The sequence below is a fragment of the Pecten maximus genome, unplaced genomic scaffold, assembly GCF_902652985.1.
Source record: "Pecten maximus unplaced genomic scaffold, xPecMax1.1, whole genome shotgun sequence".
In the NCBI taxonomy this organism is placed as follows: Eukaryota; Metazoa; Mollusca; class Bivalvia; order Pectinida; family Pectinidae; genus Pecten; species Pecten maximus.
Window position 1 is genome coordinate 1 of NW_022982682.1, and position 21,079 is coordinate 21,079.

A 21,079-nucleotide genomic window follows, 5' to 3' on the forward strand; every position below is an offset into this window, starting at 1 on the left:
TAAAAAATTAAAAAACAAAAAAAACATAATCCAAAAAATAGTGAAAAAATGCACTAAAAATTATCTAGTATATTTAAGAACGATGTTTAAAATTTGAAAACAAAGAAAGAAAAAGAAAGAAAACCTTATCACTATAGGGTGCTTCATAGTGACAGTGCTCTGATTATTTCTATGTATTTATTTAAGCATTGAACTGCTTTCAGTTGGAAGTTATGGGCTGATGAATGCCAACAGGACAAAGGCAATTGTAATTGATTATTATCAAAGACGGAACAGTCGTTTTAATTTAACAGGGAAAGAAAACCTTATCACTATAGGGTGCTTTATAGTGACAGTGCTCTGATTATTTCTATGTATTTATTTAAGCATTGAACTGCTTTCAGTTGGAAGATATGGGCTGATGAATGCCAACTGAACAAAGGCAATTGTAATTGATTATTATCAAAGACGGAACAGTCGTTTTCAACCCCCCCCCCCCCCCCCCACCCCCCCCCCCCCCCCCGCCCCCCCCCCACATCCCCCCCCCCCCACCCCCCCCCCCCCCCCTCTCTACCCCCCCCCCCCCCCCCCCCCCCCAAGAAGTTATGGACTCGTAACCTCCAAGTGGCATCGGCAAAACTTATCATACTGCAAGGAAATATCAGTTAAAGTTAAACAGATATCATAGAAAACAAAGCATAATACCAAAAGGAATACAGGTTATTCAAATTTAAGAAACACACATATGTCCACTGAAATACTAACAGGGAATAAAATACTACAGAATTAATCATGTTTATAACATTATAGACTTTCTATTCTAAACCTTTTCATTCTGAAGAAGTCTACACTCAATGAAAGGTAGACGTTTCCAAACAAAATGAATTTTATAACCAAATTATCAAATGTGAACAAGCCAATCAGATAACATAACAATCCTAACCACTATATGTATATAATTCATAAAAATATCTTATTAAGGGAAATTACATATAAAAAAAGCAAATTCCTTTCTGGAAGGATTCAATTTGTAAAATTTTTCTAATTTTTCAAGGTTCAAACAAGGTTGAACAGAAACAAGTACATATTGACACCACAATATACATATATCTAGTTGCAAAAAAAGTTAATAATGGCAAAAATAACAGATGTACATTGTAGCCTAAGCTATACAGAGAAACATGGAAACATGAGTTGCCTCGACATAATTCTTATGTACAATACATTTTAAGTCTCCCTTGTAAAACAGGTAAACATATGGCAGCTCGTTTCCATATTAGCAGATTGCAATGTACTTAATTGTACAGAGAACAAAAAACAAAATAGGATAATCTCTCTTCTGCTGTATTCCAGCCAATACAGCAACAACAAATATATACTCTTCACTATTGGTAAATTCACCAAAGGCGAAATTGTGACATTAGAGTATGGTCATTACCTGACTGAATGTTCTTCTGCACTTCTCTGTAGCATACCTCTCAAGTAATTATTCATGCTCAAAGTCACTATAAAAATAAGTTTTACTGTTGTTAATACCTGTATAGTTACAGGGATTTTTTTATAATGTTTAAGTATCTGCTTATTTAAAATAAGGAATTTAGGTACATCACAAACAAGCTGACTTAACCAAACATAACCTAGGCCTAGATTATATAAAAATATTCCAAAATGACACCAAATCTCCCCTAATTTATAACTGGCATATTGGAATTATTAAAAATCATTAATAAATCATTCATTGCATTCTTGATTGTTTGCATTAAGTGAATAAACCTTTCACTAAAACAGAGTGGACGTGAAGAGCTACACCATAATACTTGCAAAGAGAGACAAGCTAGCCAAAGTTTTGAGTTTGTCTCATCTTTTGAAAACTATATCTTTGTTTCATCTAAATAACACAATCACTATGCTTCTGTGTCACCAACACATTCAATATCATCTGTGTATATCAGACATACTTATATGTGTGTGTGCCAATACACCACCATTTATCTATGGCCATCCTTGGCCACTTTTTTATTTTCTTGTTGCAGAAAAATGTTTTCAACCTCTGCTAAATGTGATAACTTGAAAGAATACCATGCTAATCATACAACTTTATGTAAATTATAGTTATAGGTGGGGTAACTAAGGTATCAATGTCATTCCTCATTAAAATCTTAGCACCATCATGACAGTCTTGATTGTACAATAATATCCTTATTAGTTCTGATCCTTAAGTTTTTTGTTACAGTGCCAAAGAAAAAATATGAGATGATTCATGAAGTTTGCATGGTTCATATAGGATAGTTGGCTCTTCAGCTTCCTTAACTTGGCATTGCTTTGTTCCACCATTTGTGTATTTATTCCAAGTAAAGCTGGAAGATTTTTAGCGTGGTAGACTTTAGAACAGGCTGAAAAAGAGAATAAAACTTTGCATTACAAATTATTATCACTACAGATGTAACTGATATCATGACAAAGTCTTTAAAAAGTTTTCCCTTTAATTTTCATATGAATGAACTTTCATTGTCTGAAGATGTAAAGTAAGAAGTTACTATTGCACATGGTATTTACCTACTGATGCAAACATCACAGAAATATCAGTTTGTATCAGTGAGATACATTATCTTGTAATGTAACTTTCAGAGATGATAAATGTGAAATGGAAATTTTGACAAAATCATAAGATGAAGACATCAAAAAGAATGAAATAATGCTTCCATTCTCGTGTATTTAGTGACAAGTCAATATCTAACATTTGTGATTCCTCCAATGTAAATTGTCCACAGCAAAAATGGTATCTTTGATGAAAAGTGGGTCTCTGTTCAGGCAGTATGCATGCAAGTTACAGGCGTTGTCATATATGATTACAGATGGTGCTGAAAAATAGAGAAGAATATAGATGTTTGAGAATGATCCTTGGCAAAAAACTGGAAAATGTGCAAGTAGCACAGTCAATAACATTTACATACTTCTGTGATCTTGGCTTATATCAGAAGCCGCCAACATCGCATTGTCACTTTGATGGTGTTCTTTGACTATAATTCCAGGTAACATGAAATCATTTTATTGTTGCAGTTTCTGACAGGGTAAGTGTATTTCAATCGAGCATGAAAGATTTCACGACCATTAAATTAAACTGAACTAGCCTGTACAAATGCATTTACCGATGTTTTTTTTCATTGAAACATCACTAATAACACATTAATAAAAACATGTTTCATAGACAATTATCATCCTATGGAGTATGAACTACAATGTCCTCAGAAGCAAAGTGTAATCACTATGATTTTTTTTTCCATATGCAAAACAACCAATATAGCTGTCACAGAACGACCAATCTCCCATTACCCAACCCACCCAATAAATGTATAAACATGTAAACTGTAACTGTAACTAACCAGTCAGGAATCTTGTCCTAATGAAAGTAAAAGGCACATTTGGAGATTCATTGTTTTCCATTATCTGGAAACCATAGCATAGTCCTGAAAAATTGAAACATTTATCATTATTACACATGCTTGTATAACCATGAATTCGTTGTCAGATCAATGTACCTAAACATTCTCATAATAAGCAATTTTCCTACCCTTCATACAGATTACAAACATAACAATTCCATATATAACTAATTAATGATTTCAAAACGCTTCCAAGTAAATTACATAACACTGAATTTGTGCATTTTTTCATTGTATTTGCTAATGATTCTTTATGATTGCAAAAGACTGCTGACAATTACACAATTTACACATCTCTATATTACAACATTCATATTATAATATTTACATTTACACTCAACCCCGCTATATAACTTTACCAAGCCAACTTGAAGGCTACAAGTCCATAACTTCCAAATCTTTATTATAACATTATTATTATTGTGACTTCAGAATTGTCACATCACAGATAATGAAAGATAGCAGTTGAAAAGGCTGTTCTGTCTTTGATGATAACAAATTTTTCACTCAGTGTTGGAGCAGAACTCCTTGATATAGTCGTTAAAAATCGTTGTAAAGTGTATATATGCATTGAACTGCTTTCATTTGAAAGTTATGGGTTCATGAATGCCAACTGGACAAAGGAAAATTTAATGAAGCATGTTAGTGCTTCAAATTGAGTTTGCCTTTGTCCAGTTGGCATTCTTGAGCCCATAACTTTCAACTGAAAAAAGTTCAATGCTTATTTGAAACACTTACTTCAAATACACCTACTGAATTTCACAATTAAAGATGTTTATCAAAATCGCATGCTAATCATACCATGTTCGCAGAATACTGTAAATATGCCAGGCAACAAATGTGGGTGCCTGGAGGAATCTTTCGCACATTTGTCGTAGTCCTCTCTACAGGTCTTGTCCGCCTTGAAATACCCCCTAGACCTAACCCTCTGCAGTGCAGGGAAGTATGAAGTGTTTTCATTGCTGGTTGCAATGCTATCTTGATATGAACTCTGCTTACATTCAACTACAGCAAATGTTGATTTTGATTTCTCAAAAATAGCTGCTAGGATTTGCTTGCATTCAAGGGACAGTATCGACCCAGCTGATTTGATGATGTCAAAGACAACTGGCAATTTTTGCTGTATTTCAGAGAGCAGAGTGGAGTTTTGAGCTATGTCTGAATCCATAGCCAGCATTTCTTTAATAAGTTTTTCGTTATCTGCGGTGCAGGGAGGTAAAGCGCATGCTGGTGAAGAGCTAGCTATTAATTCCAATAAAGGGCGATACTCAGATGGGCAACTCTGAAAACATCCTATATTTTGCAAGGTTTGAAGTAATGGTTCAACAGCAGGGAAACAGCTGATGACACCTTTTGCCATAGCCTCAAACTGGTTCTCATCTAGTGTCTCTGTTCCATCACAAAAGGTCTTTAGAAGGACCCTGAATTTCTTCTTATTGACCACAATTCTATCTTTATGCCTGGTAAAAAAGTAAGAAAAAAACAATACTTACATTGAATTTTTTTTAAAGGATGTTCAAGTACATTCCTGATAAATGGTCGCAGTTCATGTATATTTTTTCTCTGATCAGTCTAAAAATTCAATATGCACAGCTACACATAAATCCAAAATACATGTAGATAATTGGCCATTTATTTACCCAATTTGGACTTAAAAGATTGATAAGGCACAACTTGAATATAAACGTTGAGAAATATCCCTTCTCAAAAAAAAGTGATAAAGTTTTTACAGCTGGATATACCATAGAAAAATAATGAAGAGCAATTTGTATAGCCCACCTGCTTATGATCATGGAGTGAAAATAGACAATCAGTATATCATGAGTATAAAGCCTACTCAGTTTTAAAACAATAATAATATGTGACAAAGACCTCTGCACTTAAATAATATAATGAATTTAAAATTTTTACAGGCATTTCAAAATGCAGAACCAAACATTTTGTTCTCTTTGGGATATTTATTTCCTATGCTCATAAATTGCATTTTCATTTTTTTTTCTCTATTTTATTAAATCTGATTAAACATTATTATTTCCAATAATGGAGAGTATCAAAGTAAATTATGATTTGGTTTTAATCAGATTGTAATTCAATTGACATTATTTACCCTTTTATTACAATTCAAAAAGAACTTGACTGGGCCAAATGCCTGGTGTCAGGTTACTTTTTGGCCCATCTGTCTATAGTTCAGAGAGTCCTGGTCTGGGTCTCAGTCCAGTCATTACCTGGGTGCATTTTTCCTACATTTGGAGTCCTACTAAATACCCAATAAGTTGGTATTGGGTACCTATCATGTGGGTCTTTGGATTAAAGACCTTTTCATGAAAGGGGAGGGCTATGCCTATTGCCAGTTAACTTGAATGGTTAGAGTGCCAATCTATAAATTTGAGGTTCCAGTTTCAAGTTCTGGTCTGGTTAAGCATTTTCAATTTTTTGTTACACATATAAAGATTTCATGTACTTATCTTCCCTCAATAAGTGAGCTATTTCCATCATTGTAACTCTGTGTTATGCTTTGCCAGGTGACAAAAGATTTCCTGAAAGCCAGACTAGTTGCATCACAAATGATGACATTCGGTGAGGAGCCACATGTGTTGCATTCGAAACCTTCTTGGTATTGGATGTCCAGCAAGTCAAGGAAGGCATACCAAGAGTGTCTGAATTTGACATAGGACATTCCTTTGTCTATCAGGTCTATACCCATGTCGGACATCTCCTCTAACCATACATTAAAGTAGGAATAGAGAGTGCAACTGTAATAAACAAGAGGCCCAATGACATTAAGGATTATCTGACTTTCATTAAAGCTTGCAATTTTGCTTGCAATTTACAATCTATAGTTAGTATAACAAGACTCCATACATAAAGAGATATTTTATTGTAGCATTTCTTAATACAATATATTTATGAGCCATAAGAGACTTTACCCCAGATAACTTTACATCTTTATGAAGCACAGACATTCTTATTTGTGAGGAGAACATTCTGACTATAGAGGGAGGTTGTTGTAACTTTAGCCCTTTTGGGCGTCCACTCGAGCCTCTGGGGATGAGTCTGCATCAATATACTCATTTCCTCAAACTGGCATCATGTTCTAATGATTTCATGCAAATTGGAATAATTTCCAAACGAACATTAACTGAATAAAACCAAAACATATAATTTTCTATTGAATGCACAGTAAATTTTTAACCACCCCCAGTAGCCACAGGATCATGAATGTCAAAAATTTGGTAAACGCACCTTAAGACCTTCCACCTATGAAGAGTATTTGATTCTACCATATCTGGGTCTTGAGAAGAAGACTTGAAATTGCAGCCCCTGGGAGTCATTCAGGAAAATATCTTCTTACAATCAAACTGCCATCCCATACTGATTATTCTAACTAGGTTTGCGTTATTTAAAATCCAAATAAGACAAATGATGCTCAAAAAATGTAATTACCCTTTATAAAGTGTACCCTCTCCCTAGCGGAAGATGCGAGACCCTAGGGTCATGATTTTCAAAATTATGGTATTAAAATCAACTCGATAAACATTCATATATAAATTGTATTTGATTCTGCAATTACTGGGTCTTGATTAATAGAAGATTTTTTTTATATTTCAGTCAATTGCAACCCTTTTGGCAATGCCCCTCAAGGCCACATTGTCTGTTCATCTTATGCAAAAGAAGCATCCTACAAAATTTCATCAAAATAGGAACAGTGGTTTTGAAGGAAATGCAAAAATTGTTGAAATGTTTATGTATGGTGCACGATGCACAGCATAAGGTGCACTGGGACAAATGGAGAGTAATAGTATCTCTTGACTATTCTAGTAAACATTAAGCAATGCACCAGAGGCCAATTATGCCAGTAGAGTCATCTGGATTATTTGGCAATAGCAAAGGAAAGGATATTTTAGAGATATATTGGTAAAGTTTTCTTTCAACATGTTCTAATAATCAAAAACTTTCATCTAATACAAGGACATACAGCAGGGAGAATGTTTCTCAATTTGATATTTACTTATTTTTTTTTCATTTCAAAACATTTTATTGACACAAGGACAATAGGATTGGACAGCAGGCAAAGCCAAAGTCCTCTCCCAAAACAGTAACATACACAATGGTACAAACATGGACATAATAAAACACATTACATATTACAATCTCAATGCTTAACAAAGAGGCAGCTCCATTAGATTAGTATTAATTGTGTTTTATGAAAAGAATACTCTAACCTTTTAAAATAGGTAAAACGTTACTTAAAGCAAAAAGACAGAATAGGCATTTATATCCTAATTGAATAAAATTAACATACTAACTGTATGGAATAAACATCTCATGATATTGAATTTCCTTATCACAACAGATACAGGCCACAGAGTCCATTTCATCATCACACTTGCCATCCACTGATGAAATTTAGAAATTCCATATCACCATATAGTTTATATTGTTTGGGTTAAAGGTTAAATATAAAGTTTGAAATGATTATTTGACTGAGAATAGTATTTAACAGGAGCTGCCTCACAATAATTACATATAGGTAGAAATATATATACTTTGACCACCAAGCCACACTCTCCATAGTAAACAACCATATGACTTATATATAGAACAAAAGTAGGCAGAAGCAGGAAGTAGCATTAGATTATATGGTACAAGTTTAATGGTATCATGCATATTTTTTTAAAGGAAATAATAATAAATAGTAAATAAGGATAAATATAAGTATGTCTGTTATATCATAACATGCTTACATACATGTACATTTTGTATATGTACTATACTAATATGGTTATAAGTTACCAAGTATGAAATTTAAATCTTTTTGAATCAGAAATGTATTTAGATACTGCAGAGAGAAGAATATTCATCTCTCGATTTCCTAATAGTTTGAAAACATCAGTTGTATTTGGATTTGGGATATGGTGCTGAGAGATTAATCTTTTAAACTGATATATAGAGTGAACATTTCCTAGACTAGAAGCTATGTTATTGAATTCATCAAACATGGAAGGAAAGAAACTTTTAAAATAATCAATTGTTCTGCATAAAGGTGGATCAAATAGCCTAACTGATCTAAGTGGATATCCAGATAGGGTTGGATCATGGAGATGGGGGTCAACAATATCATTCAAATAATCTGGTGATTCATTATGGAGACTTTTGTACATCAACAGTAGTTTGTGTTGTTTTCTTCGACTTTCTAATGTTATCCATCCTAATTCTTTGTACAAAATATGATGAGAGGTACCTCTATGCAATCCTGTTATTCACTTAGCCATTAATTATTGAGACTTTTTATGAAGCTGGAATTGTAGTCAGTAGTGGGTGATTATAAGTCTGTAGATATCACATAATTACAAGGTAAAGTAGCACTTAGCAAGACCTGGTGTATCACATCAATTTCATATATACAAAACATTTCTGTACTGGGTTATGATGTTTCACACTAAAATACTATGGTTACAATCCATTCAAATATTCAGTAGGATTTTGAAACACCATCAGGTATCATATAAACACAAATTCAACATCTTAAAGTCTTACCGTGAAAACAAAAAATGCCACATATAATCACGCAGAAGACTGTGATGGATGAGAAATGACTTCATGTTGAGCACTGACAATTCCCCACCATCAAACATTTGGATGTTGCCACAAGAGCATGTTCTACAGTATACTAAAAGGATGCATATTTAAGAAACTCAATAAGTTGTTAAGCATGTAACTCATTATTTCTAGTTTTTTAAACAAACGCCAACAAAAACAGCTCAAATCAAAAATGTATCTGCAATTATACTGGTTTACCTCTATAGTCATTAATTTTTATGTGATACTACATATATTCATTTCAATAAATTTCATTTTTCTATCAATAGATACTGGCATTAATGACAATGGAGATTGTGATAAGTACATAAATACAAAAACATTGAAAAATCATTGATTTACCTGCTGATTTGGCAAAATACCAGTATGCAAGTTAGTGATGTTAAATGATGTAACGATAGGTCATATAAATTAAATGGATAACTTTTACGCGTATCAACTAAATATTATACAAATCATGTAAAATAGAACATGGATCAACAAGACATTTATAATGTATTGCAAGTATTTGCAAGCATTACATTAAAACTGCATTACATTAAAGATGAATTAACACCAACATTTTTAAGTATTTACCTGAAACATCGTACACTTCATATTTATTGAAGAAAGGTATCTTTGTTTTCTCCTGTAGTTCAAATGTGTCTTCAAAAGGATTTGTGCAGCAGTTACGGGTATCATTTTCAAAGGGAAACAACTGGAATATGCCATCTTCAGATATGCAGTCGTAGAAGGGTTTCATGAAATTTTGTCTCATGTTTTCACTTAGTCTGAACTTAATTGGATTCTTTGACACTGTAGAGTATATAAAAGTATCCTTTGTGTTTTCACGCTTGTCCAGGAGCCTCTTTAACTTACAAACACAGTCTGGTGTTGTCTCGCACTCTGCAGCTTTCAAATAAGACATTAACAGTTTTTTGTGACTGCAATACCCACTTTGGCAAGTGTAGCATTGCGGCTTATTGACTCTTATGGTCACAACTCCAGGCATTACTCCACAAGTTGCCAAGCAAAAGTCACATCCAAATGGCAATTCCAGTAATTCCTGAAGTAAAAACAATACTTTTACAACAGCACAAAATGTATATTCCAAGCAATTACAAAGTTTGAAATCTACGATTTAAGTACACATGTATATCAATTTATTGACAACTTCATGAATAAACATGATTCAAAAAGACATCCTTGATGGAAGTTGGTGACCACTAACTAAGGATCTTTCTTATACTTCTGAAGAAATAACAATACCAAAACTAATATTTGTCAACTGAAGACAGATGATTTCCTCCAAATTTCCTGCAGACAAATGTATATTGGAATGCTGTATATATTCAAAGTTTTAATTCTGCTTACTTGATCTGTGTGTTGTGAGCTCAATTGTGTAGATGATAAAGGACAAAGAATGTGCACATTCAGGGTTCATACGGATTTTGTCAAACCAAATTCAAGGCCTTTTCAAGGCTTTTTCAATGTCTTAATTAAATATTCAAGGCCCATTTTACCTGTCATCTAAGTCATCTTGAGAGGGAACAAGAGAACAAAAAGGCAACTTGTATCTATCCACTTGATCAAAATACAACTTGACATGGTAATTATTAACGTCTGTAGGGGAGGCGACATGGACGAAGTTGAATCCAAATGATCAGTGGCCAGGGTTTCACTTATCCTAATGAAACCTTGATATTCAAGGCTTTTTAAAGGCTGTAAACCAATTTTCAAGGCTTTTCAAGGCCCAAGGTGAAATTCAAGGCTTTTCAAGGCCCAAGGTGAAATTCAACACTTTCTCAAAGCCCGTGCTAACCCTGACACTCACTCAGGTCCTGAACTACCACTTTCTTATAGCCTTACAGGGGTGCTAACTGCTGTTTAGCTACATACCTGTTTGAAAAATACAACCTAAATGTGTTGAATTTGTGATTGACTAAACAGCATGTTTATACTAATTAAATACCTCTTCATTTACGTTCAAGGCTGTACTTCCGTATGAATGGTCTGAAAATTACATTACAGTCTAATTAGTACATAAACCAGGTGAAAGTTTAAAATGAAGTATACCAGTAGAAAAAAATTATCTACTAAAACAGTGATTCATAGATAATTCATCATCATACAATACATAATCAATATTACATCTAAAGATTAATTATCTATTGATCATTAAAAACCATGAAAAAGTGATTCAATCACATTATTCTTGCAGTGATCAAAACTGAATTTTCTTATAGTGACCATTTCACATAAACGGTTCCAATAATAACTATTGGTATGACACCGGAACATTTTCAGTCCAATTGTCAATATACAATATTGATTTATTCAATGTTCACCTGCCTCAATAGTTATTGCTTTTAATCTATTAAGTAACTAACATTTGGCTATAATTATATAATTTCTGCACATGATGAACACATATTAATCATTATTTTAGGTTCATGATGCTCAATATGAGACAAGAGGCCAAAAGGGCCTGTATCACTCACACGGTTTTCATGATATATGAAACAAGAATGATGATTAAGTATATTTGACACTGGTATTGCTATGTCAATATATCATAGGCATTTTATATGGGTATGTGAGGTTTTCATGCCAAAAAATGCATTAATCCATCAAATGAAATTGACTTTTGGTGCAACCCCATAGGGATGTTACCACACAAATGTGAGTGATATCCATTGCTTAATTTCCCCAAAATATGTACAATTTTGAATCTCACCCCATGAACATGCTAACATACAAATGTGAGTATTATCCATTGCTCGGTTTCAGAGAAGAAGTCGTTTATATCAATATAGAAGAATTGACCCCTTTTGGTCCCCCGCCCCTCAGACCCCTGGGGGGTTAGCCCCACCATTTGTACAATTTTGAGTCCCTACTCCATAGGGATGCGTCTGACCAAATTTGGTCAAATTATGATCTGTGGTTATGAAGAAGTCAATTGTCGACAGACGGACGGATGCCTTGGTATGGCATATACTCATAACCTTCGGACCAGGTGAGCTAAAAATGAAATGGTCCTCTGATGATGGTTACAGAAAAACATCACATGTTCACAACTGCTATAATACAATGAATACATAGGAGAGTAACATCTAAGTACTGCTATAAATTGTACATTACGAATAATAGAAAAAAATTGTTAATCTTGATATACCCATCTGGTTAATATCTGGCAAATTGTTCACAACATCACTACTAGAAAACTGCTTCAAAACCTCAGTATGGATGCAATTCCTTTCCTGGAAATCTTAAGCAAAAAAACACAAACATTGTTGATCATTGTATTACGATACATATAAACATAGTTCAAAAATCAACCCTTTAGAAGCATGATTGTGTGTGTGGGTATTGCTCATTAGGGGATAAATACATCCTTTGTCATAGAAAAAACTACAGGTGTGATCATTCATCAGTGATGTTAACACAATTCATGTAACTTCTGCCTGAAAATATCATTTGCACAATGAATTTTACAAGTTTGAGCCAAGTGTGAAAATTTATTCTATTTTTCTGGTATTTTTTATGATTATGATTCATGTGATCCATGGAACCATAAACTTCATTCACATATGATTTCTTTAAATATATCAAATGATATGATATAACTACATTATGATAACTTCATTTCATTAACATATCACTTAACGTATGACTCTTGTACTTTTATCTGAAAAATGTGCCAACAATATTTTTTGATACATTCCAATCATCAATGAATTATATTTCATAATAATACTAGTAATCTATCAATAATCATCATAAGTAAGCTTACCATGGAAAGATGAATGCACATTGAAACCCAAAGAATCAACATAATCCGCATAAACCAGATTACAAGAACAGTAATATATCCACTTCCTTAGTGAATTTTTCACAAAATTTACTGTCTTTCGTCTCACTGTATGAATCTTGTGCTTCTGCAAATTTAAAATAAGTTGCTTCAATTATAGACTCATGTATATCACAAGGTAGATAAAAAAACAGTTTCATTTATTTTGCTAACATTTTTGGAAAGTGCTTTTGCTCCCTTATTGAAAAAAAGGAAAATCTTCATCTTTATGGATCAGTGGCTAGATACCTGTATCCAAGAAAATAAAGTTTACTAGTCCAACTTTATAAATCTAGTCTATCATCTACCATAGATCAGACAAATATGCAAGGAAAATTTACATTGGTCACATTGATATTCTAAATTGAACTGAATTTTTCATATTTTTTGTATTTAGTTTACCTTTTCATCAAAATATTTCTAATCATTATTAGTTATTTGTTCCAAACATACTGGTTCTTTAGAATCAAATAACTTAGTACAAAATCAAATATTTTTAGAGGAATTAATGTGATAAACTAGTCCTCCAAATTATCAATTCAAGTTCTACTCACAACTTCCTGAGTAGCATATGATGAATAAAATTTGCTCAAATGCAGCAAAAGGAACAATTTTCCTGTACTAAACATACGATTTTTTAAATTCATTACATATTAGAATATAGTAACAAACTGTTTGCAATGAAGTTATTTCTTCTTTTTCTCACCAGTATTTGTCTAGATGACTTGTCATAATCTGCTATTGCAAATAAAGTCTGTGTGGCATCACAGGGGCAGAAATACCCACAATCAGCTAAGGAAAGAACATATATTTTCAAATCATCTTCAACTGGAATGCTGCATGATATGGATGATGATGAGGAAGCTACATTAAGTTGGGATTGATCCGGTTGTCTTTCATCTGGGTCTTCTGCTACCTACATTTGTATGAAAAATTAGCCTATAATATTTCTTCATTTGTACTAAAATACATGAGGCATTGAGGGCCGGTATGGCTCACCGGGCTATTTCAGAAACCATTTTGATTTGTAATGATTATCATTATACAACAACTTTCTTTTCAACAATCAATACAGTTGTCTATGGTTTATAGCAACTTGGTTAACCTTCATAAAATGAGGCTTATATTAAGACTAAAATTGGTCAAGATATTCTGAGACATTTATGACCAGCCACAATTTTTCATAAAAAGTTGTTTGACAATGGACAGGACATGTGTTATGATTAAGGTCTAAACCAAATACGTTTCAGTGCTTTAAACAAGATATTTATTTAGGTTGTAAGATACAAATGTACTTTGTTGCTACTGCTGCAATGCAATTTTTTCTTTACCAGCTAAATTTAACTTTACCTAATAGACAATAAATAGCTTTTGTTAGGTGGAACAGAAATGTGCTACTTCACTCAACCCCATGTAGGTATGCTGCAACTTTTCCAACTCCAAAGAATTATTTTTCAAACAAAAACAATGGCAAATTTAATGCTGTGATAGAATAATAGGGCCGATGCTGATGTGTACTGCAGAAATGTTTTGAGCACATCTCACAGTCATACTAAGTTTGGGAACAAACAGAAATTTCACATTATTAACTTGTACCAAAAAGAAAAAAAAAAAAAAAAAAAAAAATACAGCTTCTTTCTTCATTCTCACCTGCTGTTTCAAATATTAACCAATAGGGTAACATAAATTTGAGGCATACTTACAACTTTTATGAAACACAGTCATTTCTTAATTGTAATTGACTTTATCTCGCACACCATGATGCAATAAAACAAATAACCTGATTTCCATTTTCCAATACATTTGAATCAGAACACTTCCTTCTCTTCTGTGATGTAGATGCAGCATAAACATTACTTCTTTTTCTCAGCTTTACCGGTATATTACTGAGGTCATATCTTAATAAACCTGGTCCCTGTACTTTCATCATAGGAAGAGAGTATTTCTAGAAAAAAGAAATACAAAAACTGTGAAGACATCACAGAAATATTTTTCTCAATTAAAATTGTAAATGTCTAGATCCATCACCAAATACATATTCTCCTCATCATTGTGAATTCTTTTTTTAAACACTTTCAATTTCATTATGAATCATCATTATCCACAACATGCAAACGATATAAATTTTATTCGTTTATCTAATTTATTCTTGGATTATAATCAAACAGCTAGTTATATTATCATTACCTCCCATGATGTGGGGGAGTGGTGGGGTGCTGCATTTGCCATATTTCATAAGAGGTCATCAAGGTTCTTTCTACAGGTTGTCAAGGTTCTTAAATGATATGTCCAATAGGTTGTCAAGGTTCTTAGATGTTATGTCCTATAGGTTGTCAAGGTTCTTAAATGTTATGTCCTATAGGTTGTCAAGGTTCTTAAATGTTATGTCCAATAGGTTGTCAAGGTTCTTAGATGTTATGTCCTATAGGTTGTCAAGGTTCTTAAATGATATGTCCAATAGGTTGTCAAGGTTCTTAGATGTTATGTCCTATAGGTTGTCAAGGTTCTTAAATGTTATGTCCTATAGGTTGTCAAGGTTCTTAAATGTTATGTCCAATAGGTTGTCAAGGTTCTTAGATGTTATGTCCTATAGGTTGTCAAGGTTCTTAAATGTTATGTCCAATAGGTTGTCAAGGTTCTTAGATGTTATGTCCAATAGGTTGTCAAGGTTCTTAGATGTTATGTCCTATAGGTTGTCAAGGTTCTTAGATGTTATGTCCAATAGGTTGTCAAGGTTCTTAGATGTTATGTCCAATAGGTTGTCAAGGTTCTTAGATGTTATGTCCTATAGGTTGTCAAGGTTCTTAAATGTTATGTCCAATAGGTTGTCAAGGTTCTTAGATGTTATGTCCTATAGGTTGTCAAGGTTCTTAGATGTTATGTCAAATAGGTTGTCAAGGTTCTTAAATGCTATGTCAAACAGGTTGTCAAGGTTCTTAGTTGTTATGTCCAATAGGTTGTCAAGATTCTTAGATGTTATGTCCAATAGGTTGTCAAGGTTCTTAGATGTTATGTCCGATAGGTTGTCAAGGTTCTTAGATACTATGTCCGATAGATTGTCAAGGTTCTTAGATGATATGTCCAATAGGTTGTCAAGGTTCTTAGATGTTATGTCCTATAGGTTGTCAAGGTTCTTAGATGTTATGTCCTATAGGTTGTCAAGGTTCTTAGATGTTATGTCCAATAGGTTGTCAAGGTTCTTAAATGTTATGTCCAATAGGTTGTCAAGGTTCTTAGATGTTATGTCCTATAGGTTGTCAAGGTTCTTAAATGTTATGTCCAATAGGTTGTCAAGGTTCTTAGATGTTATGTCCAATAGGTTGTCAAGGTTCTTAGATGTTATGTCCTATAGGTTGTCAAGGTTCTTAGATGTTATGTCCAATAGGTTGTCAAGGTTCTTAGATGTTATGTCCAATAGGTTGTCAAGGTTCTTAGATGTTATGTCCTATAGGTTGTCAAGGTTCTTAAATGTTATGTCCAATAGGTTGTCAAGGTTCTTAGATGTTATGTCCTATAGGTTGTCAAGGTTCTTAAATGCTATGTCAAACAGGTTGTCAAGGTTCTTAGTTGTTATGTCCAATAGGTTGTCAAGATTCTTAGATGTTATGTCCAATAGGTTGTCAAGGTTCTTAGATGTTATGTCCGATAGGTTGTCAAGGTTCTTAGATGCTATGTCCGATAGGTTGTCAAGGTTCTTAGATGATATGTCCAATAGGTTGTCAAGGTTCTTAGATGTTATGTCCTATAGGTTGTCAAGGTTCTTAGATGTTATGTCCTATAGGTTGTCAAGGTTCTTAGATGTTATGTCCTATAGGTTGTCAAGGTTCTTAGATGTTATGTCCAATAGGTTGTCAAGGTTCTTAAATGTTATGTCCTATAGGTTGTCAAGGTTCTTAGATGTTATGTCCAATAGGTTGTCAGGGTTCTTAGATGTTATGTCCAATAGGTTGTCAAGGTTCTTAGATGTTATGTCCTATAGGTTGTCAAGGTTCTTATTGATGTATGGAGTCTGATTCCATGTTAACACCACTTTCAGATCAACACACACTTTTTATTGCTATTTGAGTTGATTGGAATTTTTTTTTTTTGCATGTTGCAATTAATTTGATAACAGTTGAGAAACTACTCAAATCTAATGCCTAAAATCATGTTAATTTATAGTTTATAAATGGCTTTCTAACCATTAATGAAAATAACATTCAAACCAAAATGCATTGATCAATATATGATCAACACCAATAAACTGTGTTTTAATAAATATTTCCCACCTTTGGTTCTGCCATCGTCATGCAATGTCACTTGCAAGTCAGTCTTGTAAGATTTTCCTATGCATTCCTGAAATATACACACAACAGAAAAGGTCTTAAAACACGGAAAACTATAAGAGAGAATATTTCATGAAGACAGACTTTTACGGAATGCATGTCAGCAAGGGACATTATGTATAATTAATGCATTCATATGTAAGACCTCTTCAATCATGGATATCCTATACATTTGTGTCCTCATACTTGTCAATGTAATTCAATCCTTCGTCTATGTAGTAGTCCAAACTCTTAGATGTTATGTTGTCCCTCTAGTCAAAGTTTTTAAATGCTGTTTCCACACAGTTGTCAAGGTTCTTAGATGCTATGTCCTATAGGTTGTCAAGGTTCTTAGATGTTATGTCCTATAGGTTGTCAAGGTTCTTAGATGCATGTCCAATAGGTTGTCAAGGTTCTTAAATGTTATTTCTAATAGGTTGTCAAGGTTCTTAAATGTAATGTCCTATAGGTTGTCAAGGTTCTTAGATGTTATGTCCAATAGGTTGTCAAGGTTCTTAGATGTTATGTCCTATAGGTTGTCAAGGTTCTTAGATGTTATGTCCTATAGGTTGTCAAGGTTCTTAGATGTTATGTCCAATAGGTTGTCAAGGTTCTTAAATGTTATTTCTAATAGGTTGTCAAGGTTCTTAAATGTAATGTCCTATAGGTTGTCAAGGTTCTTAAATGTTATGTCCTATAGGTTGTCAAGGTTCTTAGATGTTATGTCCTATAGGTTGTCAAGGTTCTTAAATGTAATGTCCTATAGGTTGTCAAGGTTCTTAGATGTTATGTCCAATAGGTTGTCAAGGTTCTTAAATGTTATGTCCTATAGGTTGTCAAGGTTCTTAGATGTTATGTCCAATAGGTTGTCAGGGTTCTTAGATGTTATGTCCAATAGGTTGTCAAGGTTCTTAGATGTTATGTCCTATAGGTTGTCAAGGTTCTTATTGATGTATGGAGTCTGATTCCATGTTAACACCACTTTCAGATCAACACACACTTTTTATTGCTATTTGAGTTGATTGGAATTTTTTTTTTTTGCATGTTGCAATTAATTTGATAACAGTTGAGAAACTACTCAAATCTAATGCCTAAAATCATGTTAATTTATAGTTTATAAATGGCTTTCTAACCATTAATGAAAATAACATTCAAACCAAAATGCATTGATCAATATATGATCAACACCAATAAACTGTGTTTTAATAAATATTTCCCACCTTTGGTTCTGCCATCGTCATGCAATGTCACTTGCAAGTCAGTCTTGTAAGATTTTCCTATGCATTCCTGAAATATACACACAACAGAAAAGGTCTTAAAACACGGAAAACTATAAGAGAGAATATTTCATGAAGACAGACTTTTACGGAATGCATGTCAGCAAGGGACATTATGTATAATTAATGCATTCATATGTAAGACCTCTTCAATCATGGATATCCTATACATTTGTGTCCTCATACTTGTCAATGTAATTCAATCCTTCGTCTATGTAGTAGTCCAAACTCTTAGATGTTATGTTGTCCCTCTAGTCAAAGTTTTTAAATGCTGTTTCCACACAGTTGTCAAGGTTCTTAGATGCTATGTCCTATAGGTTGTCAAGGTTCTTAGATGTTATGTCCTATAGGTTGTCAAGGTTCTTAGATGCATGTCCAATAGGTTGTCAAGGTTCTTAAATGTTATTTCTAATAGGTTGTCAAGGTTCTTAAATGTAATGTCCTATAGGTTGTCAAGGTTCTTAGATGTTATGTCCAATAGGTTGTCAAGGTTCTTAGATGTTATGTCCTATAGGTTGTCAAGGTTCTTAGATGTTATGTCCTATAGGTTGTCAAGGTTCTTAGATGTTATGTCCAATAGGTTGTCAAGGTTCTTAAATGTTATTTCTAATAGGTTGTCAAGGTTCTTAAATGTAATGTCCTATAGGTTGTCAAGGTTCTTAAATGTTATGTCCTATAGGTTGTCAAGGTTCTTAGATGTTATGTCCTATAGGTTGTCAAGGTTCTTAAATGTAATGTCCTATAGGTTGTCAAGGTTCTTAGATGTTATGTCCAATAGGTTGTCAAGGTTCTTAAATGTTATGTCCTGTAGGTTGTCAAGGTTCTTAGATGTTATGTCAAATAGGTTGTCAAGGATCTTTAATGTAATGTCCAATAGGTTGTCAAGGTTCTTAGATGTTATGTCCTATAGGTTGTCAAGGTTCTTAGATGTTATGTCCTATAGGTTGTCAAGGTTCTTAGATGTTATGTCCTATAGGTTGTCAAGGTGTTTAGATGTTATGTCTTATAGGTTGTCAATGTTCTTAGATGTTATGTCCAATAGGTTGTCAAGGTTCTTAGATGTTATGTCCTATAGGTTGTCAAGGCTCTTAGATGTTATGTCCAATAGGTTGTCAAGGTTCTTACATGTAATGTCCAATAGGTTGTCAAGGTTCTTACATGTTATGTCCAATAGGTTGTCAAGGTTCTTACATGTTATGTGTAATAGGTTGTCAAGGGTTTTAAATGTTATTTCCTATAGGTTTTCAATTTTCTTACAGGTCGGTTGTCGAAAAAATACTTCCTATTTTACACATTCATACTTTATATCAGTATTTAAAAAACATATGTCTCTTTATCAACAAAAGACATCTTTTGTTTAAATAAAGACGTATTTGGAATTTAGATACATAGATTTATTTTGTCACTAAATATATATCTCTTATTTAAATAAAAATATCCTAATTATACAGGTAAAAGTCATGGCTTGCCACGGGTGTCTACACAGTAGCAATTAAAGTTTCATTGTGTAATAGGAAATATAGCATTGGGCCTCCATGGTGGACGACCATCTGTCGTCCAGAGCTATGTTATCGCAGCTAGATTAAACTCCCAACCTTCAGCAAACATGTTTCGCCACTCTACCGAATGAGCTAATGGGAAATTTCCTCAAGCGAACAGGTAGAAGGCGACCGTATATCTACATTTTTTATACTCAAACCCTGTCACACTATAATTATGTGTCTGCAAACAAATACTAATTCAGATTTTGTGCTTTTTACTCTTATTGCCTTCACGGGGGAAAAACACCAATTCTCCTCTCCCGTTTTATCTACATTCACAAACAATTTATCAAACTACAGTCCATCAACATCAGGTTTATAGTTAGACGTAGTAAAAAGTAACTAACAATTGATCATGTTATTTCTGTTACATTTCACACGAACTGTGATTTGCTAAAAATTCTCCAATGAGGTTGGTAGTAAATGGTATAACTTAGACGTATCAACACTTTGCTCTTTGGATATTATTTCTTGGTAGGAAAAACTAACAGCATGTTAAACTAATATTCGGAATTCCAATGCTTTGGTTTAAAATGTACCTTTTCTCTGGAGTAACAGGTCAGACGTGTGCTTCCGATTCCAACTACGTGTGCTTTCTCTTTCCATATATATCAACCAATCAGCGTTAGTGATACATCTGCAGTAATGGTTTTCAGCCAATCAGAGCAAGGTGCTTAACGAGGTTCTTAGATCGTAAACGACACTACTATTATACCTCTTCAAAAAGGCGCTCATTTCGAAAAGCATTATGGGTAATTACAGAATGAAACGAATGGGGAGTATTTCATAATGACACTTCGTTTTCTATATAAACAATCTATCAGAGCTATAACTTCATACAGGAAATACTAGTACTCCTAAGCACATATAACTATGAAAACATGATGCTAAACTAAGAGAAATGTGGACTAAACTACATTTTCCATCATTGAGGTCACGTGACAAGCTCCGAACAAACTTGTACGCTTAAAATCACATTTTACGCCATTTGCGTAACCTGTCAACATTAATCTTACTATCAAACTGATGCACCAACACCTTATACAGATGTGTTGATCAATCATATCATTTGATCATTGCTACATTTCACACAGATCAATAAAAC

General features: G+C 33.5%; 1 protein-coding gene across 1 annotated transcript; it reads right to left on the bottom strand.

Annotated features, from left to right (window-relative positions):
- Positions 1-566: 566 nt before the first annotated feature.
- Positions 567-20,686, bottom strand: LOC117320740. Its single transcript, XM_033875249.1, has 15 exons — positions 20,514-20,686; positions 18,377-18,443; positions 17,121-17,187; positions 14,633-14,797; positions 13,559-13,768; positions 12,796-12,940; positions 12,178-12,270; positions 10,975-11,015; positions 9,600-10,068; positions 8,961-9,093; positions 5,888-6,175; positions 4,224-4,885; positions 3,363-3,446; positions 2,718-2,840; positions 567-2,372 (listed from the first exon to the last, which is right to left on the bottom strand). Exons 3-15 carry the CDS (start codon positions 17,139-17,141, stop codon positions 2,182-2,184), a joined length of 2,625 nt encoding a protein of 874 aa, XP_033731140.1. The 5' UTR covers positions 17,142-17,187; positions 18,377-18,443; positions 20,514-20,686; the 3' UTR covers positions 567-2,181.
- Between the last annotated feature and the right edge of the window lie 393 nt (positions 20,687-21,079).